Source organism: Dipodomys spectabilis, unplaced genomic scaffold (genome assembly GCF_019054845.1).
Source record: "Dipodomys spectabilis isolate Male_0828 unplaced genomic scaffold, ASM1905484v1 ptg000125l, whole genome shotgun sequence".
NCBI classification, from domain to species: domain Eukaryota; kingdom Metazoa; phylum Chordata; class Mammalia; order Rodentia; family Heteromyidae; genus Dipodomys; species Dipodomys spectabilis.
This window is the reverse complement of record NW_024870802.1, coordinates 1,796,527-1,821,953: the sequence shown is the minus strand read 5'-3', so window position 1 is coordinate 1,821,953 and position 25,427 is coordinate 1,796,527. Positions and strand designations below refer to the sequence as shown.

The 25,427-nt window shown below is 36.9% G+C and overlaps 1 protein-coding gene across 1 annotated transcript; it reads left to right on the top strand.

The window, feature by feature from the left end:
- Trub1 (TruB pseudouridine synthase family member 1) lies at positions 1-25,427 on the top strand. Its single transcript, XM_042689681.1, has 8 exons — positions 1-276; positions 3,466-3,564; positions 6,589-6,644; positions 13,937-14,018; positions 20,079-20,151; positions 21,684-21,823; positions 23,805-23,861; positions 24,430-25,427. The coding sequence occupies exons 1-8, from the start codon at positions 3-5 to the stop codon at positions 24,675-24,677; spliced, it is 1,029 nt and encodes a 342-aa protein (XP_042545615.1). The 5' UTR covers positions 1-2; the 3' UTR covers positions 24,678-25,427.

Sequence of the window (25,427 nt, the reverse complement as noted above, 5' to 3'; positions counted from 1 at the left end):
GCATGGCAGATTCTCAGGCGGCGGCGGTGTCTTCATCGACGTTGAAAATAGACACAGTCTCCATCTCTGAAACTGCCAAGACAGCCTCGGCCATGGCTGTTACCTCAGTAGCCGCGGCGATCGCGGCCGCGGCCAGGACCGGATCCGAAGCCAGGGTCTCCAAGGCCGCTCTGGCCGCTAAGCTGCTGTCGCTCAGCGGCGTGTTCGCGGTGCGCAAGCCCAAGGGGCCCACCTCGGCCGAGCTGCTCAACCGGCTGAAGGAGAAGCTGCTGGCAGGTACGGCGGCCCGGGGGACGCGGCCCGCGCCTGCCCCAGCGGGGCGCCGCCTGGGCCCCCGAGCACACAGGAAGGGGATGGGAGAGCGACCCCGTGTTAACTCTGACCGAAGGAGGGGCTGTCCCAGCCCTGGACCTGCCGCGCCGAACTCCTGTAAACACCCCGGCGTTTGACGTCCTCCAGCGGGGGGACAGAACCAGCCGCACGCCCTGGAGCTTGTAGACATTTCCCCCTGTTATTTGAGCCCTCAGGAGGCTTTTTAGTTGCTCCCTGTGGATAAAACTTACCCTGTCTCGGTACACCCCCTAAAGTTAGGCCCTTGGAGATAAAGTGGAAAAACAGAGACTTAATAAACCAAGACTTACTACAGCGTTTTTTCACAATATTGTTTTTCCCGTATTATAGTGGACATGAAAGTTAGTTTCTTATACAAATGCAGATTCCTAATACCTCTCAAGAGATTGCGATTCCAAGGGTCTAAGATGTTTTTGGGAACTTGCAATTTAAACAGTTGCTCCAAGTGATTCAGATTAAGTAATCTGTTGACCACCATATTACTTCAATGACCCTCTCTTTCAGTAAATGTTAACTAGAAATTGGCCATTGATCTGAGAAGTTTCTCTTTTTGTTTATTCCTACACACTGGAAAGATAATAGACAAGCCTGAAAGATCAGAGTTCATCAGCCTAGAAGATCATTTCAGACAGTAACATCAGAGAACGTTAGTTGTGTTGGGTACCACATTTAAAAAGTTGGATCTGTTCTGTCTTGTAGAAACATGAAGATGAAAGATACCGTGTCTTCCCTTCCCTAGGTTCCATAGGCCTAATAATTTCCATAGCCGTCAGCTGACAAGGTCAAGGTCCTCCAGAGTTTGATCCTAGCCTATTTTGCCATTAAACCAGCAAAGGAACTTCTTAAATTGTTTAGTATACTGTGGCAGAATTCACAAAACCAAGTTATTCTGATGGGAATTTGTTCATTATAACTGTGTAATACACATTTAAACATTTATTGGCAAATAGGTATACTCTTCCAGATGTTTGACTCCAGTATTATACTTTCTTGTATTTGTCAAGCTTTCCTTATATTTCCTATTAGGTGCTGTTGAAGTCATGTATTACATTAAGAAGAAGCTGTGTTGTCAAAGAAGTTTTTTTGTTTTTGTTTTTTCCCTTCATAGAATTGCTTTGTTTTGCCCTGATTTGTTAGCTACATTCTGGCTTTTTTGATCCTCAAGTTAGTGACTACTATTCTTTCTCAGACAAGTTTCTTTTGTCGATCATGGGGCTTGAACTCTGGGCCTGAGCACTGTCCCTTAGCTCTTCAGCTCAAGGCTAGCTCTCTACTAGTGGCTCTACTTGAGCCACAGCGCCAATTCTGTTTTCTGGTGGTTTATTGGAGATAAGAGTCTCATGGATTTTCCTGCTTGGGCTGGCTTTGAACCATGATCCTCAGATCTCTCCTGAGTATCTAGGATTACAGGCGTGAGCCACCAGTGCCCAGCTTCAGACAAGTTTCTGACAGAATCTAAGCTATGCCCTGGCCCTCTGGTTAAGCTACCTTTAAGCACTGATGTTTGGTGTCATAACTTGGTTAAAAATGATTGTTTAAAGACTTGGTGGACCATTTTCTGGAAACCATTTGTTACATGTTTACCTCTAATTACCATAGTTTCTGTAAGACTTGACATCAGCCTATTGTATATTTATATAAGCCACACTAAGGATTCTCAAATGGCATTTCAGTCTAACTGGCTAGGTTAGTCAAAATTACCCTGGAAGACTTAAAAAATACCCGCATTCTGATGTTGGCCAAGTTTGACAAGAAGTACTGGTTTAAGCCACAATCAATGGTCATGGCTCTGATAATATTACTTGCCTGTCTTTACATTGTTTCCTACCATTTTACAATCTCCACTCCTCTGCTTGAATTCTTCAAGGCCGGAGACATTAAAATTTTATAGCTAGGAAAGACCTTAATAAACAGTCATCCATGAATATTTGGTTCAGTGGAGTGAACCAGATTCAATGTACTAATACAGTGTGCTGCAAGTTAGAAAGAAGTAAGTTTGAGTACAAAGAACACAGTAAATTTCTGAGGCCTTTTTGGAGTATCAAGTTGAAAACAGAGTTTCTCCATAAAAATTCAGAAATTCGTGAATGAGAGATCATGTTGGCTTGTGAATGGAAGAGCAGGGGTGAAGTTTTCGTCAACACAGGACAGCAAGTTCTTCAAAGTATGGCAATGTTTTAATCACCATCGTTTTAATTCAGTGGGATGGTCATATTGTGAGACAGGACCTCAACATCTCTACTGTTGCTTCGCTTTCTCCTTATCAATCTTGTGTTTTCATTCCTGTCACTGTATTTTGTCTCCTGCATGTCAGTGGTGATAAAGAAGCTTTGATGGGTTTGGGAACTGTATTTGTGACAGAAATATTAGACAAATGAGACTCATCTCTTAAAAAAAAATATAAACTCTTCAGAAGAGTTGACTGTTAATCTACTTAACAGTTTAATTGTTAACATACTTAACCTCTTGAGATTAACATAGAAGTGAACTTGTTTAAGTTGTAGTTCCAATAGGAGCACAACTCCAGATAACTGGAAGTAACAGTAAAGAACACCAAGGAGGAAAAAATGGAGGAAATTACAAATAGAAATTGAGGACTAATTTTTTATTTTGGATGCTTGAACTCAGGGGCTTGTGTCTCTTTCTTGCTTGACTTTCTTTGCTCAAGGTTGGTATACTATCACTTGTGAGCCATACCTCTGGCTTTTTGCTGGTTAATTGGAGATAGAGTCTCACATCTCACAGATTTATCTTTCTAGGCTGGCTTTGAAACCATGATCCTCAGATCTCAGCCTCTTAAGTAACTAAGATTATAGGTGTGAGCCACTGGTGCCTGACTAAAATAAAGGAGTTTTTAAACTACTCAGAATTTTTAGTAAGAATATTTTTCTTAGTAAATGAATTCTAGGCAATTAATTTTAGAATATACTTTTTTGGGGAGGTAATTTAGGGAGTATCTGTACATTAAAAATAATTCTTTGCTAGTAATATAACAGCCTTAATATGTTAAGTTTATAGTATATTTTTATTATGTATAGGCTACTTTCAATATAGGTGGAGATTGTACTTTTTGTGGTAATTATCTTTTGTTTTTCATCCCAATTACTCTCATAGAAGCTGAAATGCCTTCCCCAGAATGGACCAAGAGGAAAAAGCAAACTTTGAAAATTGGGCATGGAGGCACTCTAGATAGTGCAGCCCAAGGCGTTCTAGGTAAGAGACTTAAAGGAAGTATAACAGAACTGTCCCTGAATATCAGGAAGTAAAATTGATTGAATGCAAAATAAAGCATGCCATTTTCGGTCTACTTTGGAATGTTTCAGTTCTACTGGATTTATAGTGCTATCTTCTGAAGAAACTTTTCAGTGGTACAAAGTACACAATGCTATCAGAAGTAGCCACTTTTATATGTAGCTGGGACTTTGAGTAAAGGTTTATGTCTATGCAGAAGACAGTTACCACAGAGATGTGAAATTACTGTCTTTAGAAATGCCTGCTTGCAAAGCTGACCCTTGTCTGACATTTTAGAATTTGAATTTCAATAGTGTTCCTGCTCTTCTATCTGATAAAAGTGGTTTGCTGTGACTTGACCCCCCCCACTTTCCTTCTAGTCTAGTAGAGCATGTCTGGGTTACCATTTTCTCAATCACCAGTCTCCTCTACCACCACCATCCCCCCATAAAAATTTAAGGCACTGAGTTTCTAATGAGCTTCCCCAAGAAAAACATTGCATACATAGACAGCTTTTTTTTTCATTTTAGGAAAAGGAAAAAACTCAGGAAGAAAGTTGAGCATGTTTCTTTAATCTCAGAGTAATTATTATTATTTGTTACTTATTTTTGTTTTCTTGTGACAGGATCTTGCTCTGTAGCCCAGGCTGGTCTTGAACTCAGAATCCTCCTGCCTTAGCCTTCTTAGTGTTGAGTAGGCAAGTGCCACCACAACCCAGTAGATTATCTTGAGAAGATGAAGTTATAGCTGCATCTAGCTTACCATTTTATTTTTCTTTTATTCTTTTTGATCAGTACTGGGTTTGAACTTAAGGTTCTCATTCTCAGCTTCTCATTCTCAGCTTACTTGTTCAGCTGGTGTTCTACCACTTGAGCCACACCTTCTGCCCAGATTTTTTTTGTGTGATTAATTGAAGGTAGAGTATCATGGGCTTTTCTGCTTAGTTTAACTTCAAACCACACTCATCCAGGTCTCAGTCTTCTGAGTAGCTAGGATTACATGAATGAGCCACCAGCACCCAGTTTAGTTTCTTCTTTAGAATATAATTCTCTTTTCTCTGTCTGTTCAAGTCCTATACATTCTTCAAGACCTAACTCACTTCCTTGAGAAGGTTAAATGAAGTATTCTCTGGCTTCAGCCATTTTCCTTCAGCCTCCTAGAGCAATTGAGCATCCAAATGAACATCCAAATGTTCATTTGGATGCTCAATTATACAGTACATATTGTTACTTGGCATTGTTCATTCATTAATTGAGAACAATTTTTGAGTACAATGATTTTCCTTGTCTGTATGTTGTTTTTTCCTTGAGCTTTAAGCTCTTTCAAAGTCAAGAAATGTGGCTAAGGCTTCCTTATTCCTGCATTAAAAGCCATCCTCTTTGGACTATATGCATAGCATCTGTTCAAACTAAGCATTCTCTTCAGTGGAATCAAAGTGCATTGAGTTTTTGTTGTTACTATTTTACAAAGTTTTTGCCTCATCATTATCAATAAGACCCCTCACTTGAACAGTCCTTTCACTAATAAAACAAATTATTTAAAATACTAATGAGTAGCATAAAAGTTTCGAGGGGGTTTGGAATAGATCTTATGAATAATTGGAACTAGACTTTGAAGGGTGGACTTTGAATACTAAGCAATTGGTATAGTAGAAATTGGGACTTTAAGGTTACTAGGGACTCTATAGTGGCAAAATAAGGTATTCAGAAATACTTATGAAATGGTATGAATTGAAAAGGAAGAATGAGTTGTCTGTGGCTTATGCCTGTAGTTCTAGCTACTCAGGAGGCTGAGATCTGAGGATCACCGTTTGAAGGCAGCCTGAGCAGGAAAGTCCATGAGATTCTTTTCTCCAGTAAACCACCAAAAAGCCGTAAGTAGAGCAGTGATTCAAGTTTTAGAGTGCTAGCCTTTAACAAATAAACCTCAGAGAAAATGCCCAAGCACCTGTGTTCAGGCCCTAGCACCGGCATAAAAGAAAAAGGAAGAGATAATGGTGTAAAACAGATTTGCAATAGGTTAGGTTGGTGGCAGTAAGAGAAAAGCCTTCGTAAATCAGGTGACGGGGGAATGAAAAGGAGACTACACAGCATGGTTTGCATTTTAATTTCACTATATATGTTATAAAATGCTGGACAAAGTTTTATTAGTCTCTGTGGGACTGAGAGACTAAAATAGGTACAATTATGTCATTTAAAGGGTGCTACAAGGGTTAAATGAGATAATGGATGAAATGCATTTGTAGTATAACTTATACATGGTACACTCACTGGATAACATCTGATATAAATATTACTAATCTTTTCAATTTGCCAGTCATTCCTGCTTCCTCAATTCTGAATTGTGTGGCTATATTTGAACTTACATCTATTAATGGTAAATGCTTTAGTTATTCTAAACACCTGCCTACTCTTCACTCATCTGGTGAAATGTGTTAGAAAGATAAATATTTGAAATTGAAGAGCAAAGTAGGCCATGTACTTTAAAGTTGATTTGTGTTAAAACATATTCTCTGAGTCCTCAGTTTAGCTTGTAGTTTTGTGTTAGGTTGATTTATTTTGTTTCTCTTTGCTTGATTATACACTGTTGAATTCAAATCATATTTAAATGGCACATTAGCTATGCTGATGGCTTTTTCTTTAATAATGAACTCTGTCATTATTTCATCCTATACTTGTACATAGTTAATTGTACCATATTTTTCACCAATGCCCATTATAAATTTCCAGTGAGTTCTTTTGAGCTTGTCCTAAAACTTCATTGTCTAATAGGCTAGGTTAAGGTTTCTGTTGTGTTTAATACTTTGTGAATTGGGGGAAAGGTCTCTCTCCATTCCCCCTTCAGAATTGCTCAGTTGCATGTCATGCTCAGCTGATTAGGGTAATGTGCACCCTCTAGTCATGTTAAATACATTCCCTTTCCAACTTCATTGCACAGGCCAAGAAATTAAAGCCAATTCTGCTTCTCAGAATAGAATGTCATAATTTTTCTTTCTTTGATTTCTAGTGGTTGGCATTGGAAGGGGAACAAAAATGTTGACCAGTATGTTGTCAGGGTCTAAGGTAAGAATACTGGAATTTTTTTTTTTAACATTTTTCTAAATATCCTGTATTTTTAATTTCATCAGTTAAAAGGTAAACTGTAAACTGCAAGGACGAGTGTCATTCCTAGTAATTAGTGTATGCTTATGGGGCTCAAATTTTGAGACTATATATTGAAAAACTCTACAATGCCTATAGTTTATTTGTATTAATATCTTTAAAATATAACTATATTTCTTTGATGAAAGGGAACTTGTAGGTTATAAATTCTATTGGAATTTTGAATCCAGGAATTTATAAAAAATTTCACACTTTACCAAGGCATCTTTTGTTCAATGGTTATAAAAATCATTATTAAAGAAAAAGGAGACTCTTCATGATGATAAATTATATTAGTCATCTGTGAACATAGCTTTTGTTTTGTTTGGCTTGGTTTGGCGATACTGGGAATTGAACCCAGGTCCTTGACTGTGCTAGGTGAATGTTCTACCATTGAGCTATATATCCAGCCCATGAAAATAGCCTTGATCAGATTGAAAAACACTGTTTCAGACATTTAATAGGAGAAAGAGAGGAAAAGTTGTACTGAGGCAAGAGAGTCTGGAATCCTGTGGGATTGCTTTGGACACTGAGCAAGGTGGAAAACACTGAAATGGAAGTCAGAATGTCAAAATGGTTAACCTTCCTAGAAATAGCATCTCTTCCAAATCTAAAAGATAATGATTTGTGTATTCAGATTCACAATTAGGCCCAGTGGTAATAGCTGGTATTTGGTGGGCAATGAAAATAGGAAGGAAAAGGGAAAGGAGAAAGGGAGGAGGAGGGGAGAAAGGAAGAAAGGGAGGGAGAGAAGGAAGGCAAAAAAAAGAGGAATTTTCAGTTAATTGATGATTCATAACTTGTAAAATACAATGAAAATATAATAGTAATGTCCAATTGCCAAGTAAATTTCTAAACACCATGCTTTTTTGAACTGACTATGTATTAGATGCTGGCTATTGACCCACATTTTTGAGTGCTTTCGTTGTAAAGACTAGAGACTATTCTCTCCTCTTCCTTTCCTCTCTTGTTTTCTAGTTTCCTTGCTTGCTTCTTTTTCTTCTCCCCTCCCCTCCCCACCCTTCCCCTTTCTCCTTCTTTCCTTTCCTTCTTTTCTCGCTCTTTTTTTTTTTTTTTGAGAAACAAGACATGTAACCAACTTCACTATGTGATTTTTGAAAAGTCACATCGCTAAATGGAATGTATTATTTAACTTTCGTTATGAAAGACATTAATGAGACATTTGGGGAAAACCAAATGGAGCCTGAGATGAGGTACTAATGTTATTTTTCTCATTTTGAAAGTTATATTGTGATTATGCAAAAATGTCATTGCTTGTAGAAAATACACACCCAAGTATATAAGAGGATAACACATATTAAAATGCCCAAGACAATAGGGCATGTCAAATGGTTTAGGGGAAAAATTCTTCACTGTATTCACAATTTTTCTGTAAATTGGAGATTATTTCTAAAAAATAAAATGAATACATGTATTCAGCCCTTACCTCCTGTTCAGCTTTTACATAAGTCCAAACTATCATCTCCTTTTGCTCCCAGCTGGTGTGCTACTGCTTGAGCCACGCCTCCTGTCCCCATCCTCATCACGTTATGTCTTACAATCACTGCACTGTTTTATTTCCCTTGTGGTTTCTGTGGGTCAGTGATCTGGGAAGGGCTCAGCTGGATGATTTTGGCTGGAGATGTCTCAGGCAGGTGCAGTAGACGGAGGAATGAAGCCCTGCTTTCTTCATGCATCTCTCCAGTCCCTGTAGGTGGCTTCTCCATGTGGCCTAATTTGTGCTTTCTTACAGCGTGTTGTCCTCATCTGACTGTTCTCCCATCCTCTCCTATTCAGATCAGGTTGAACAGGAACAGATCCCCAGCTCTGTGTCCTTCAGTGTCCTGCTCTTTTGTCTCATAGTAAGCTTTGTTCTTCCAATGATCATGTTTCTCTTGAGTCTTTGTTTTTTTTCTCTTTTGAGGTTGTGTGCATTATATATGTAAAAAGTAAGTTTCCTTTTTTTTTTTGGTCGGTCATGGGGCCTGAACTCTGAGTCTGGGCACTGTCAGCTTTTCAGCTTAAGGCTAGTGCTCTACCACTTGAGCCACAGCACCACTTCCAGATTTTTCTGCTTATGTAGTGCTGAGGAATTGAACCCAGGGCCTCATGCATGCAAAGCAAGCACTCTACCACTGAGCCACCTTCCGAGCCCCAGTAAGTTTTCTTTATAGTGCTTTTATACAGAAATTGTTCAATAAATAGTGTAATTATTATTACTGAGTATTTCACACATTACTGAGTCCTTTCTCTTCTGAATTCCAGGCCTATTAGGTTTCTGAACTACAAATTTCATAGACCCTCCTCCCCGCCCCCCAAAGTATAATTTTACCTAAGCAAATTCTGTTAGAAATCTTGAGTGCTGCTAATTTCTTTCCTTTTTTTTTCTTTTGGTTTGTTTATTCCTAAGATTTCTGGTGCTATAAATAAAACATAATACTCATCAGAAAGAAAAAAAGCATGGTCTTTATGAGGCAATTTCTTAGGACTTGAAAACAGAAAGTAGTTTTGTACAATAAAGTGTATTAAATGACAGATGGTGGTTCTCAATGTAGTTTATAACATCTGTAGATCTGTGTACATTAATTTAGATAAGATGATTCTGAGCTGTTTGGTTATTGTGTTCCTTTTGCCTGTCTTGATGTAAGAGCAGAGCATGGATTACTGAAGGGAAGTGAGTGGTCCTCTGACAACTTCCTTCAATTAAACTTTCTTGAGTTTATTAACTTAGCAAAAGCTACATAGCATCTATACCTTGATGAAGCAATCTTTGGTGAAATAATGAAGGAAAACAACCATAATTATACGAAATTGAGAGATTTCCAGAACCATAAGTCTGGTTCTTTATCACCAAAAGATAAATAGGTCTGGTTCTTAGGGAACAGAAGAAGCTCAAAGCCACAGAAGGAGCATCTGTTAAAGCATGGGACATCCCCAATCAAGACTTGAGAATGCTCCTTGGCATTTATGTTAAGGCAGCTAGTTCAAATGTGTCATAGAGCAGTGAGGTTTGAAGTGCTATCCTCATTGATATTCTTTGTTGATGTAAAATTAAAGATGTTTAGAAACCAGGTGACCAGATACAAGAGTTGCTGTCCTGTTAAGAAAACTTGAGTCCAACTAGCATTGTCCACACATAAAGACTACCCCAGAGCCATGTGGAAATACTACATAGTCATACCTGCCCGTGAAACCAGCATTTCTTCCCACAAAAGCTTATATCACCTCCAGCAACTGAACTTGTTATCACTGGAGTATGAAGTTTTCCACCTTGGATGGGGTCAGAGGACAGAAACTTCTAAAATCACTAGTATTTTTAGTAAGGTTAACTAGTCCTGAGTTTGCTAGAGTGGGTTAGGTAATACTCTATGAATCTTGGCCAATTCCTTAAGATTTCAGCGTTTTTTTATGCTAGTCATCATCTACAGAGGCTAGTTTTTACCTCTTCTGTTCCTCTGTTAATATTCAAATGTTTTGTCAGCACTATATTGAATTTTCTTGAAGGGCTTAGAAAGTCTAAACAGTTGTTCCTTCCAAATAAAGGCATTCAAAGCTGCATGGTTTTCATTTGGAAGGGTTTTGAAAAACATTCTTCCTCATCCTAATGATCTCCCAATTAGTCTTTGTGAGAGTTTGAATTATAAACTTTAAAAATCGAGCCTCAGCAAAAGCAGTTACTTGACATGGAAATGATTGTGTATTCTTTCTGTAATACAAATATTTTCCTTTCCTCTGAAGGATACAAAAGCTCATTTGCTCTTAGAGATGCCCAGCTAATATCTGCTGTGGGACTCAGGGAGTTTGAAGATGAGTAGAGAAAAGAGTAGTATTAGTGAGAAAAACCCACAAGTCCCAAAGAGCACTCAGTTCAGTGGAACTCTGTGGGGCCTCCATTTGTTTTGTTGTAGTGGAATTATGGTTGTAATGAATGCAGTAATAGAATTTACAACTCCCAGGTATGCATATTTAAAAACAAAGCAACTCCAAAACCTAATTTAAGCCAGTGAAAGAGAGTACAGTACACCAGAGAATGAAGTGATAGGGTTCTCTGTGTGTCATCTCTGTTACTTTTTACCTCTATCCCATATCTTTTTGTTTTGTTTCATCTGTATGGTGGGCTGTTCCAAATACCTTGTGGTTAACTGAAGACTTAAGGGTTAATTGTTTAATAATAGTGGCTGAGACAAGATAGAACTAGAAAACAGCTATGGTTTAGATCACCAGTTTACAAGATATGTCCCAGGGACTCCTTCCTGAGGCTCTTTTCAGGGCCCTATTGATGCAAAACAATTTTCATAGGTTTATCTTTTTTACTTGTAACTGCACCATCAGAAAACAGAGGGATGGGAAGGGATGGGAAGGGGAAACAAAGGAGGAAGCAACAATGCTTGATAAGAAATGTACTCATTATCTTGCCCATGTAATTGTAACTCCTCTGTATGGTATTTTCACAATAAAAATAAATAAATAAATAAATAACAAAACAAAAAAAACAGTAGAATTTTCAAAAGTTGTCAGATCTGCAATGACCCAATTGCTCTGATGGCTGATGGAAGGTAAATGAGTGTATATATTTTAAACATTTTTCAGTTTTAACTTCTAATACAGCCAATATTTAGATTTAAAAAAAAGTGCCAAGGTTTCTCAATTAGTTTTAAATTCATTAGGGATTCTGAAACTAAAATATTTGACAACTGCTTGAGGTAGACATTATCTCCTCTAAAAAGAATATAGCATATAGCCTGTTACAAGATTGTTACAGAATCTGCAGTGGTTTGAAACTTGGAAGATACAAACTAGATGTCCAAAACCATGGTGAAATATGAAGAGTCACACCCATTGGAACTTCTCCAGCATATATATTACTTAAAACTTTTTATTAAGCTGACACAATGTTTAATCTAGTGAGGAACACAATAGCAGTATGTGTTGTGAAAAACAGTGGACGTGCACAGATAATTATGTGCAGTATGGTTGAGCTGGGACATTGGTAACAGCCCTTGTTGCTATACATACATGCATTTCCTTCTTAAGTTATTATAATATTTTACCCTCTTACATTGCAACTTTTAGAGGTCGAGAAGCCTGTCTGTCATCTCTCTGTTTCTCAGATACACTTTAGATAGTACTTGGTACATTTGTAGTTCTTAAGAGTCATGACTGAGGGCTGGGAAGGTGGCTCAGTGGTAGAGTGCTTGCCTTGCATGCATGAGGCCCTGGGTTCGATTCCTCAGCACCACATAAGCAAAAAGAAAAAAGCTGGAAGTGGCGCTGTGGCTCAAGTGGTAGAGTGCTAGCCTTGAGCTGAAGAGCTGAGGGACAGCGCCCAGGCCCAGAGTTCAGGCCCCACAACCGGACCCCCCAAAAAAATAATTAAAAAAAAAACCTTTATTTTTGTTTTTGTTTTGGTTATGGGGCTTGGGCACAGTCCTTAAGTCTCTTTGTGCTAAAGGCTAGCACTCTATCACTTGAGCCATAGTGTCACTTCCAGTTTTTGAGTGGTTAATTGGAGATAAGTGTTTCACGGGAATTTTTCTGCACAAGCTGGCTTTGAACCTCGATCCTCAGATCTCAGCCTCCTGAGTAGCTAGGATTACAGATGAGCCTCTGGGGCTGAGCCACCCGTGCCTGGCAAAACCCATTCTTACTATATACTAAATTTTGTATTGAACATCTCTTGTCCCTTTGGAGTGGCTGGGAGTTGAAGTGCATCAATAGGATGGCTTTGAAATACAAATAGGTATGGTTCTTAGAGAACAGAGGGAGCTCAAAGCCAGAGGTAGCATGTCCCAAAGCACAGGACATCCCTAGTCCAGACACGAGATTGGGCCTTGTGCTTTGGCATTCATGTTAAGGCCCCTAGTTCAAATGTATCATAGAGCAGAATAGTGCAGATGAATTCAAGGCACAATGTATTGTGCTTTTCTGTTCAGCTAAACAGACTCCTAAGGGGAAAACCTTATTATTTTGTTGTTTGACTGTTTCTTATTAAAACTCTGTAACCAGGTTAGTCATTTTAACTTGAATCACTCTTCCTTTTGTTTTTGGGAGGCTTTTTGATAATAATAATGATAATAGATGGATAATTTTTATCCATTGTTTACTAAGGCCAGATACTGTTTTCCTAAACTCAATTTCTTTTCCTGAGGTACTTATTCTTTCCCCTCATTTTAGGCTGAGCTGATGCTAGAGCAATTAAGACTGACATAATTGGCTCAAACCCAGCCAGATTGAGTTTGAGCCTCTGTTTCTGTTCCCCCCCCCCTCCCCCACTGGCCAGGAGTCCCTTAAGATTGCTTAGTTGTTTCAAATAGAGGTACCAGTTTGGCTTTTAGTAATTAAGTCTAGTGACCATTAGAAACTTAGTAACTATTTGTGGATAATGTTCTAGTAGCCCTTTCTTTTCACTGAAAAACACATGCAATAGTTAAGTATACTACCTTTGCTATACTAGATTTTCTCACATTTTTCTACATATTTTTTTGTTTAAATTAATGTCTTAAGATTGGTCTTATGTTTCATATAAAAGTAATAAATTGGTTTATTTAAGAATAATTTTAACTCTGGAAAAATTACTGATTGGTGTGGTAGCTATCTGTAGTTATTGTACCATTCTCTCTACTCCCCAATATCCTTGGGGGTTCAGGGCCTCTGTGGAGGCCCCTGAATCCATGAATACTCAGGTCCTTGTTATAAAGTGGTATACTCACGTATACTGTAAATAATCTCTAGATTTTGCATAATTTCTACTGCAATGTAAATGTTATGTAAATAGTTCTTACACGGTATTGTTTAGGGAATGATAAGCAGTCTGTACAAGTTCCACACAGATGTGATTTTTTTACAACATGTTTAATCTGCGATTGATTGAATTTGTTGTTTCAGAGCTCACAATATGGAGAATCAACTGGGTTTATTTTTCCCTTATGAAACAAACTACCCAATATTAAGGGGGGGGGGTTGAAATTTGCAGTAACATGAGTTTTTTTCTTTCTCATGTTGGCAGATGTGGGACATTTGTGAATGTTCCTCAGCTTATGCAAATGCTTTTCAAAAACCAGGAAGAAACCAACAAAAAAATCAGTGTGTCATGTATGCCTTCATTTCTTACCAGTTCAGTAATGTTAGTGAAATTCTACATAAATTTCAAGGCATGCATAACAGTTTTTCCTTACCCCATGGTCCATTTTTTTTTCTCGTCTCTCTTCCTGTAGAGGTATATTGCCATCGGAGAGCTGGGGAAAGCTACTGACACGTTAGATTCTACAGGAAAAGTAACAGAAGAGAAACCTTACGGTATGAAATTCATCTAATTCAGGTGTTCTCTTTAGCCTTTAGAGAAAATTTCTGCAAATGTAAAATTTAAATGTAAATCTTTTACTGATATTATCTGATTTTACTTCTCGGTATATTTCTTTAGGTTAGAAAGATTGAAAATTTCTCACCACATTGTAGCATATTTGGTATAAATTTATGCACACAGATTTTTTATAATTGATTTTTTTTCTATAATGAATTTTCATGATGTTCAGAGTTATTCTTCCATGTAGCTCTCTTGCCAAACACATGTGTAGCCAGGCTTTAGGATGTTTTCCCTAGAAACAAAGTAGAGATGCCGTCTTGTTAAAAAATTACTTTTCTACTATTGAAATAGATGTCCTAGCTTTAGTTCTTTAAAAACTCATCATGTTCCTCTGTTTTTGGAATGAAAATATAGAAGAAAGCTGATTCTTTCAAGTAAAATAGAACTCTCTGGGACCCACCTTAATTTTCTGCCATTTCTTCTTTTACTACTTTAAGGAAGGATAGATAAATGAACCTGGTTTCCTAGCAACTCTCACAGTGCTCAAACTATTCATAATGCACTCGTTGCAGTTTTGCCTGTCAGTTCACATGCGTTATTGTGTCACCAATTGTGAATTATTTGTGAGCATTCCAGGTTTTCCTACTGTGTTTAATGTTAACTCTTCTTAATTTGTCTATAGACAGTCTAGCATCTGGCTTCCTTACGTTTTGTGCTGATTGTCCTTATTATATATTATAAATTGCCCCAGTAGCCAGGCCAACCTTTTCTTTTTCTTGCTCATAATGGCTTCACTTATGCTGTTAACATTTACATATAGTTTGGAATCTTGCTCAATTAATCAAGCAGCAAGATGAAAACAGACAAAAAAAACCCATATCTTCTAAATCTTTTAAAAAATAGCTGTTGAACTACGCTTTGAATTATTGTAACATTAGCAAATAGCAGACCTTTGTTTAACTGAAGCACAACTATAACCTTCAACCCAAGGCTTTTAAAATGAAAGGAGGATAGGATAATGGAATCTAAGCAGAGATGATGGTAACTTGGACTGGCATTGTGGTGTCTAGTAAGTAATTAGTGAGACTTACTGATTGTTGGTTGAGTAAATGGGGATAGTAAGAAAGTAATCAATCATGACCTAGGTTATTAGGTCTCGTGATGTTGCAATGTGTTGAATAGGAGATACTAGAAGAAGACCAAGCTAACAAAAACATAACCTTACACATATCCTTTCTTTCTAGCCTTTAGCATTTTGAAGTTCTAAAAATTATTCTTGCATTGGATAATTTGTAGCTTTATTATTTTTTTACCTTAAACAAAGTCCTGTTTGTCAAAATAATCTCATGATAATGTTGTAATAAATCATAGAGAAATTAAATAACTATTCAGGCTCTGAACAAAAGAGCTTCATATAATATTTGAATAGTATTTATAGTCCTAGAAAATGAGAGCTCAGAGAATTTTGCAGCTTGGCATGATTTTCCATGTGCTTTCAGCAAATGATCAAGTATTTACTGTATTGAAGCTGTAATAGGAACCGAGGGGAAGATAAATGAGGACTAGAGCTAGGTATGTCCTTATAGAGCTGCTGTCTAATGGGGATTTCTGACCTTTGTTCTCAGCTCTCTGAAAACTCAGTCTCCGAGCCTCTAGCCAATATTTTCTATGCCTTCATTATGATCCTGAAATAAAATTATTTTTAGATTATTTTTTAGATTAATGTAGTAAATGAAGGCATCACAATTAATAGTAAAATTTTATATTGATATGTAAATGCACACATTTGTATATTTACTGCTACTAAATTAAAATTCTTCATGAAGTAATCAGATATTTGCACTTATACAAAGGTCCCTGTGAATGACACAAGTATAAATGCATGCTATAATAGGTAGTATTGTATTAAGATTTGGTATTTGAAAATTAGAAAATTTGATAATTAAAAAATTAGAAAATATAAAGCTGGCCAAATTTTTTGTGTGTTTAAATATGAAATAGAGATAAATCCTAACCTCAGTATCTGTAATAAATAGGCTTTATATCAAGTTGTATCTGGCAGCCATTTAGGGCATACATCTAGAAATCAGGCAGTACCAAGGACAGTTCCTTGTGTTCTCTGGTCCTGCATATAGTAGGTCATTAGCATCCCCATAAAGGCCACTAGTAGGGCTGAGGATGTAGCTCAGTGCTTGCCTAGCATGTGTGTGGTTCTGGGTTTGATCCACAGCATCACAAGAAAACAAAACTAAAAAACAGCAACATAAAAAAGGCCATTGGTGCTGCCACCCCACTCAGTCATCTGTTGAGCTTCCACAAACAGCTGACATGTGGATGAAATAATAAGGCAGTTTACCATCAATGGCAAGTGAATATTTTTAAGTCTTTTTGTCTCAGCTAGACAATATTTTTAGCAGTTGTGTCAGATAGCTCAGAGTTAGCTTAGAGAAATGAGAAAGTAAGTCATTGATTTAGTAGACTTCAAATTCAAACCAGTGCCCCGCTTGTGGCAGTATATTTTAAGCAAGTAATGATACATAATGTATTCTTATATGTATGATTTTAGAGAACAACCTTTTTTTCTATTTTCTTTCTTTTAGTGCTAGGCATTGGACCTAGGATGTTGTCTATGCTAGGCAATTTGAGCTACAGCCCAACTTTAAAAAATAAACTTCAGATTAATACTGCAATATATTGTTTATTAATTATTGAACAAATAATTGCTATCCAAATTCTGTTATGTTTGTATCATACCCAACTTCTTTTATCAAATGTACTTCTTTTGGGTATTTTGTTCTTCATTTCTTCTAAAATTGCTTAAAGGTAGAGGTGTTACATTTTAGAGAAAGTTATTATTTGGCTTAGATTAATACCATGTTTTTGATTTTTTGTTTTTGTTTTGCTTATGTGGTGCTAAGGAATTGAACCCAGGACTTCATGCATGAGAGGCAAGCACTTTACCACTGAGCCAACTTCCCAGCCCTACCATGTTTTTGATATAGCACTTATGCTTTGATATGTACTCCTACATCACAGCCTTAGTTTTTATTATTCAAACATCAGATAAGTGATTGCCCTAGATGGATTTTAAATGCCCTTTGACCTTGAGATTCTAATGTCTTGAATGCCATCTTACTAGTGTACATTGTCTAAGAAAACTGTCCTTGTCTTTCAAAAGCTCAGGATTTCACTGATGAGATAATACCTTAAAGTGCTGTTTAAAATTGTGTATGATTAATTCAGAATGAATAGCACACCCTAAATGTGTGAGATGTTAAATTAAAGAAACAATAGTGGCAGAAGTAAAATGTATATGTGTGTGTGTTTGGGGGAGTAGTAGTGAAAGATGCCACTGAACTAGGACAAAGAAGTACCCAATTGCAGAAATGTCAGGAAAGAGACCAGACTAGCAGACTTAGAAAGCTGTTTAGTCTTACATTTTTTAATTTAATTTTTAAAAATATTTTTATTTAGTGGTTGTACAAAGGAGTATCAATTCCAGAAGTCACATTATGAGTACAGTGCATCATGATGAGCGTCACCCCTTCCGTTATTCTCCCGTCTTTTCCCCTCCATCCCTGTCTTCATTACATAGTTCCAGTTTTTACATAGTGTTCATTGAATGATTGCATTTATTCACCCTTCCTCAATTTGTGTGTCCCCTTTCTTGTTCCCCCTCCCTCAGAACTTGTTTCGGCTCCCTGCTATTCATTTTTAATTAAATTAAATTATTTTTGTGACAGGGCTCTCACTCGGTAGCCCAGGCTGGTTTCAAACCTGGAGACTTTCTGCCTCTTCCTTCCAGGTGTTGGGCTTACAGGCATGCACCATCATGTCAGCTTTCGGCCTTGTTTAAGAAATGTGTGGCTTAGTTAGGAATTACTGCAGTTTTATCAGCTATGGCAGAGTTTTCTCAAACAAGTACCAGCTTCCTGGTAGCACTAACTGTAAAACCAAGATTTGTATAGCAACCACTAGTAGCTGTGTCTTGATGTTGCAGTAGAGTAAATCTTTTTCATGGATAGATCTTTACCCATGCCATGAAGCATGTGTGTGTGTGTGTGAGAAGCAATGTGAGTAGAATTGTTACTGGCAACCTGTGATTTGGGAGTGCTAGTGATACAGAAATTCTTCTGAGTTCTGTAGTTCTTCACTGTCTGAGTTGAGTGGATTCTACCTTTGTGTTTAGTTTATAAGAACTGAAGTTACTCAGTGGTACCACTGGCTTGAATTGTTTGCTTCTAAAAGGGCTGCCTTAGATTTCAAGAGAAATCTTGAGCTTCACTTTGATGGGCAGTAAAGGAATCACAACATGTGAAAATGATTAAATAAAAATTTATTGACTTCAGGCTGGGAAGGTAGCTCAGTGGTAGAGTGCTTGCCTTGCATGTATGAGGCCCTGGGTTCGATTCCTCAGCACCACATATGCAAAAAGAAGAAAGCTGGAAGTGGCGCTGTGGCTCAAGTGGTAGAGTGCTAGCCTTGAGCTGAAGAGCAGAGGAACAGCGCCCAGGCCCAGAGTTTAGGCCCCACGACCGGACCCTCCTTCCCCCAAAAATTATTGACTTCAAAAAAAAAAAAAAGAAGAACCGAAGTTACACTGAGGTTAAGACTGGTTTGCTGCTTAAATCTGGATATTCCATGATCTTAAATTTTTATCATGGCTTTAGAATAGTAATTCAAAGCACATTAAAAATTTTTGTAGAATGCTCTTCAAATAAAATCAAATGCCAGGAAAAAAGATTTAAATACAATTATTTCAAAATCATAGAAACACTAATTTCTTTCCATTGACTATGATCTAACCAAGTTCCAAAATGTTTTCAAGACTTAGTTTATTATTGAATGCAAAGTATGTATCCTTATCTGTAACATATGAAAATCCCAAGCATTGAATTTATACCGTAGTTTTCTGTTTTTAAAACATTTAACTATACTGTAATATTGCATCAGTTTGTTTGGTACCAAACAAAAATTGTAAACATGACTAACTGATATTGAAAGCTTTATTTATAAGTCTTCATTCATATTTTCTAAAAATTATTGTTCAGAGTGCTGAGCATGCATGCTAAAGTTCTTGCTCTGTGTGATCTTTTTCTGTGCCAGTTGAGTATTTAGCTAAGAGGAGAGAAATCTGCAGAACAGAGAAGGGATAGGAGAGCCAAATCAACAAGCCTTTCTTTGAGATAGTTGTTATAAAATTGGGTACAATTTATGCTGCAACATAGAATAGTTTTGAAATCTTGTCAGATAAAATTTTAAATGGAAAAAAACTTAGTAATCTTTAGTACCACAGTAAGTTATTGTTCATTCTTGATGCCTAGGAAAACATGACAAAGAATTTATGGAATTTTTTTCTGCCTACTTTTTAGTCACCTCCTATTGACCACTGTCAGACTATTTCTATAGCTAATGTGATGCTTTCTGTAGGTCTTCTAAATGCCAGGGTCAGAACCACCTAAATCCATATGCATTGATTGGGCAATTTTTATGGGGTTGGGGATTGAAAGAACAATATGAGATTTTCTTTTCTTTTTATCTCATTAAGGTGTATTTTATCCTTGTTAACAAGGTAGAATTTTGTTGTTGTTATTCAGTTGTGGACCTTGAACTCTTGGCCTGGGCCCTGTCCCTTAGTTCCTCAACTCAAGGCAAGTGTACTACCACTTGAGCCACAGCACCATTTCCAGTTTTCTGAGTGGTTTATAGGAGATAAGAGTCTCACAGAGTTTCCTGCCCAGGCTGGCTTTGAACCGTGATCCTCAGATCTCAGCCTCCTGAGTAGGTAGGATTACAGGTGTGAGCCACTGACACCTGGCTAAAGGTAGAATTTGTTGTTGTTGTTGTTGGTCATGGGGTTCATGGGGCTTGAACTCAAGGTCCGGGAGCTGCTCCTTAGATTTTCTACACAAGGCTAGCACTCTATCACTTGAGCCACAGCGCCACTTCTGGAATTTGGTTATTTTTAAGTGAATTTTCAGAGCAGTCAGTGCTTTAAAAACAGCATATGTACATCTATGGCTATGTCACATTTTTTTGTTCATTTTTGGCAGATAAAATAACACAAGAAGATATTGAAGGTATTCTACAGAAATTTACTGGGAATATAATGCAGGTACCCCCTCTGTAAGTACAATTATTGAATTTGACTAAATGTTTCATTTTATTGCCCACTGGTTAACATCATTCTAATTAAAGTAAAATAGGTTTACTTATGTCCTATAGTGAGAAAAGCTTTAAATCTGATGTGTCTAATGATCAAAAGAGGTGAGCCAGATTTGGACCAGATTTAGGTGTTAATCAGCTTTTTTATTCTGTTTAATAGATATCGGGGCAATTTTAAAGTCTAGAAATGTCACTTTCCCCCAAATTACTGTGAAAGGGCTATGTTTAGGAAGGTAGAGCCCAATGTGTGCTGCCTGTCAAGTATTATTCCCATTGCCTCCAGGCCCAAAGTCTTTATAACAAATAAACAGATGAGAGTTACAACTTACTGAAAATATTAACCATTTGCCACTTGCCTTAGTTCATTTATGATGCAATACCATAAACTAGGTAGTTTACAAATGACAGAAAGGCCTTTTTGATTATTACGGAGGCTGAGAGACCAAGATAAACCACTGGCAGATTTGATACCTCATTGATGGTACTTTCATACATGTCCTCATATGGTGAAGGGATATCAGTTGCTTTTATGAAGGTTGTACTCCGTGACCTAGCCACCCTCCAAAGGCCCCCTTCCTGATACCACCATCTGGTACTAAGGATTTCAGCCTAGGCATTGGAGAGGCACAAACATTCAGATCAAAACACTATAGAACCATATTTGTGTACACATTATCCTTTCATGCAAATCATTTCTTTTGATTTAAAGTGCTGAGTAGCTCTAGATGTGCCAGGATATATTACTGACAAAGTGCTGAATGGCTCTAGATGTGCCAGGATATATTACTGACAATTCCTTTAGTTCTTCATATTTTTAAATATTGTTCCCCCTCCCCACCTCAAGAGCATTGAATGATTTGCCTCATGATTTATAAAGTTTTCCTCAAATGTAAAGCTTTAGAAATTTTATCAAGGACCATATAAACATTTTGGATCCTTGTTAAGCTAAATTAAATATATTTATATTAATTTATAAGAACCATTTCAGGTTTTTTTTTCTGTGGTTATCTGAGGATTTGTAACCTGCTAAAATTAACACAAAACTAAGATCTATTGAGTATATTATCTACATATTTGCTCTAAAGAGACACTTTAGTAACTTTTATATAAAAATATGATAGGAGTTGTTTAAGAAAATTAACTGATACTTTTATAGCCAGAAGCTACTGCTAAGTTCTTTATGCCCTTGACAGATTGAGGACTAGTGAAGAGAAGACAGGAACAGACCCTCTCCAAGGAAAGTAAAGGGCAAGGTGGACAACATTGTTCTGAGTTCCACATTAGGCCCAAAGATATTTAGGAACTCTATCCATGTTGAGGTTGTTGAGTAGATTGTAAGGGAAAATAGTTCTGTTTCTGGAATGGCTTGTAATGCAAAGGCCTGCTAGCCTTTGATCCTTTCTATGCCATCTGGAATTATCATCTCTTCCTTTCTCAGCATCCCCTTACATCATCCTCTTTCATTCCCTGCCTCTCTCTTTTTCTCTTGCAAGCTATTCAGCACTAAAGAAAGATGGACAGAGACTTTCCACTTTAATGAAGAGAGGTGAGGTTGTAGAAGCAAAACCTGCCAGGCCAGTTACTGTGTACAGTATCTCCCTCCAAAAATTCCAGCCACCATTTTTCACATTAGGTAAGATGGAGAAATTTGAAATCATTGGTGATTACTTGTACCTTTATTTTGTATTTGGCAAATAAATTTTGTGTAATTTTAATGAATCCCTATGATACTAAAATTTTTGTAAAAAACTTGAATTTAAGCCAGGCGCCAGTGGTTCATGCCTGTAATCCTAGCTACTCAGGAGACTGAGATCAGGATCGTGGTTCAAAGCCAGCCCGAGCAGGAAAGTCCATGAGATTCTTATTTCTAGTAAACCACTAAAAAATCGGAAGTGGCGCTGTGGCTCAAGTGGTAGAGCGCTCGCCTTGAGCTGAAGAGCACAGTGACAGCGCCCAGGCCCAGAGTTCAAGCCGACAAAACAAAAAACAAACAAAAAAAAAAAACTTGAATTTAAGGAAGATCGTGATTTGATGACACATTTAATGAACTATCTGTAGGTACATGAAGGTTTAGAAATGCCCATCTATTTAGACTGAATAGTTCCTATGAGATAAGAATCTTAAACTTTTCCCTGGGCTGGCTGGGAAGCATAATCCTTCTGCCCTAGACTCTCAAGATATCGGTACATTACTATAAATCTGTACAAAGAAGAGTAGGCAAAAGGGTATATATTTTCAAAACTTAAATTTTATCTTATGGATGTTTTTGCTTCCATGTGGCTTATATCTAACATATTTAGTTTTAGTCCTTTTGAAAACAGTATATTTAGTTTTTGGGTAAAAATTTTTGAGAGTGGAGTGTTGGCACCCCCTCCCCCCACGCTGTCCCTCTCCCCCCCAGTTGACTGCAAGCTATATACTAACTTAGCTCCTTTTTCTCATTGACATTAATCTGTGTTAAATTCCTATAGAATATGATTTTGTTTAATCTTAAAAAGAAGTCCTTAAAATGTTTTTTTTTTTCCAGGATTCTAGGCTATTGGGACAGATAATGAACAAACTCTAGAGTGTGTTTCGCTGTATCCTGTGAGCACATAGCAGCTAGACTGGCAGAGTAGATATCTCTAAAACAAGGAAAACTCAAAATTTTCTGATCAAGTCATAAATGCTTTATTTTGTTTGCCGGAGAGTACACGGGCCCAAAGAACTGTTCTCAACAAAGTCAGATATAATGTTAACTTGCCAGCTCACCCACTTGATCCTGACATCCTTTTCTGTCAGCACTGGCCTCAACTAGAAGCTGGTAACTAAAAAGGAACTAAAATCTCATGTGGGTTTAAAATCTGATTAATTCCCCCACGTTCTCTATTTGTTCAACAGGACTAGAAACAGCTAGAATGTAGTCCTCTAATATGGGAATGTGACAGCTCTTTTCTCGGGTCTTGTTGGTAAATAAAGAGACCTGCTCTCAACTGGTAAACTTGATGCTGTGTAAGAAGATGTTCAGATGTCAGTCACTCTATCACACTGTCCAATTTAATTTTATGATTTTTAAGGAATATTTATAAGAGAGCACTTAACTATCCTGAGCTCTTTGTGTGTAGTATAGTATCCCAAACATAATTTTTATCATTATGAAAGGAAGGTTTTGCTGATTGTTTATATTTTTAATCATTGCATAAATCTGAGAATATTTTTAAAACCTATAGCTTATTATAGCAAAATCAAGATTTCTAGCTATTTAAAACCTAATAAATGAGCAAAGAATACAAATCTGGAAATATTTTAGCATCTATAGCTCATAATAGAAAAAACAGATTTCTAACTATTTAAATGTATTAAATGAACAAGACTGAAGTATTAAAGTGCTGTGACTTGCCAGTTAATTTAAAATGTGTTCATGAGTTTCTGCTATTTGCTTTCTCCACACTTTGACTTTTCAATCTCGCAAACACATATGCTGCTGGATGAATAATTTATGTTTTAGCACATAAATATTTTATAACTGGATTGTTTGCATAGTGCATTTTTACATTTGTTGAGGGGCATTATTTCTATGTAAAGTGGATTTCATAGGAGGTTAGCAATTTACCATGTCACTGTTCACATTCCAGATGTTGAATGTGGAGGTGGTTTTTATATCAGAAGCTTGGTCAGTGACATTGGCAGAGGTAAGCAGAAAGTGAATTATGAGTTATCATTTAGAGAGCAATGTTACTTTTGATGAGGAGAAGGAATTTTCTTTTTCTCATTTCTGAGTTCTATCCTGAGGAGCATTGTTGGTTGATTGCTTGCCACATCTGCTTCAGCAGCTGCAGTGAGTGACTTAGAATAGGAAAGAAAGAAGAGAAAAGGAGGAACAGAAAATGAATGGGAATGACAGAGATGAGGGTTAGCATTTTTTAAAATACAAAACATTTTAACTCAAAGTAAGGATTTTTTTAAAAATAATTGTCCTAAAATATATTTTTCTTGATAAGGGTATGTTAAGTAAGAAAAAAATCTGTGCAAGTTCTTTGTATACTTTAAAGCAGTGTGTTATGTCTAAGATGAATTATTAAGCATGGTTTTACTTCTTAATCATCTGTTTATCTAAAGGACCTTGTTATATTTGAATATGACAGTTTTAAGTTTTACTATAGTTTTGAGAGATCTGAATAACATTCTTCTGTCATTTGAAAAGTTTTAGACCATGAAATACTAAAGTACTTATCTCCTGAATTTATTTTATTGCTGTAGAACTCTCTTCCTGTGCCAGTGTGCTAGAGCTGACCCGAACCAAACAGGGACCATTTACCCTGGAAGAGCACGCTCTTCCCGAAGACAAGTGGACGATTGATGACATTGCCCAATGCCTTGAGCATTGTTCATCCTTTCTCCCTGCAGAGTTGGCACTTAAAAAATCAAAACCTGAGCAGGTTTTGAGCTGTGAATATATAACCCTAAATGAGACAAAAGGAGAGGATGATGGAATTAAGACACTTTGAGTTTGGCTTGGAAGTATCATTTCCTGGTTGATATTGAATCCTATGTAAAGATGCAGAATTCAAAGAACTTGACAACTATTTTTTTTTGCATGAAGAAAAATGACCATCGTTTATAATCCTTATAGCATGCAGTTTATGTATTATATGTGATGTATAGCCTTGAACTCATTCAGTTTTTTGAAGATGTTTTTATGTAGTTAAACTAGACTTTGACTGGATTCAGGAAAATTAACTTTCTGGATTTGATCTTCAGTCTTTTTCTTGTGAAAAAGTGGAACAACAATGCTAACTAAAGAAAAAAGAAGTATGATTTACATGTTTCTTTATTTCATAGAAGTGCCATTTTAATTTTATTCAGGCTTTTCCAGGTGGTCTCAATGCTTTGAAATTCTTCAAGTATGTGTGAAATGGCCATTATTGATCTCTTTTATTTTGGAGAGTTCAATATTATTAAAAACATTAAGCCGATAAGACTGTACTCATCTAGTACTGAGTATGTTTATTTAGATCTTGGAAATGAAGTTTTATAATATTTGTAAATGAGCAAATTATGGCTATTACTACTAATAGTATGTAAATAGAAAATTCATATTTAATTAACTTCACCTCTGCCTTTAGAGTGGGTCACTGAGCTCCTGTGGCTTTGTATCGTGGCAGCTATGAGCTATTTCTTTCTATCAACAGTCTGCTACTTTGTAGCAGCTTACTAAGTGACATATTTTTAAAATTTTTTTTTTTTGGTCAGTCATG

Bases quoted from the DNA above. Each gene is read 5' to 3' on its own strand.
- Trub1 (XM_042689681.1), top strand. From the start codon at position 3: ATGGCAGATTCTCAGGCGGCGGCGGTGTCTTCATCGACGTTGAAAATA. The intron at 6,645-13,936 runs GTAAGAATACTG...CTCTTCCTGTAG, and splicing joins GTATGTTGTCAGGGTCTAAG to AGGTATATTGCCATCGGAGA. The intron at 14,019-20,078 runs GTATGAAATTCA...CATTTTTGGCAG, and splicing joins AACAGAAGAGAAACCTTACG to ATAAAATAACACAAGAAGAT.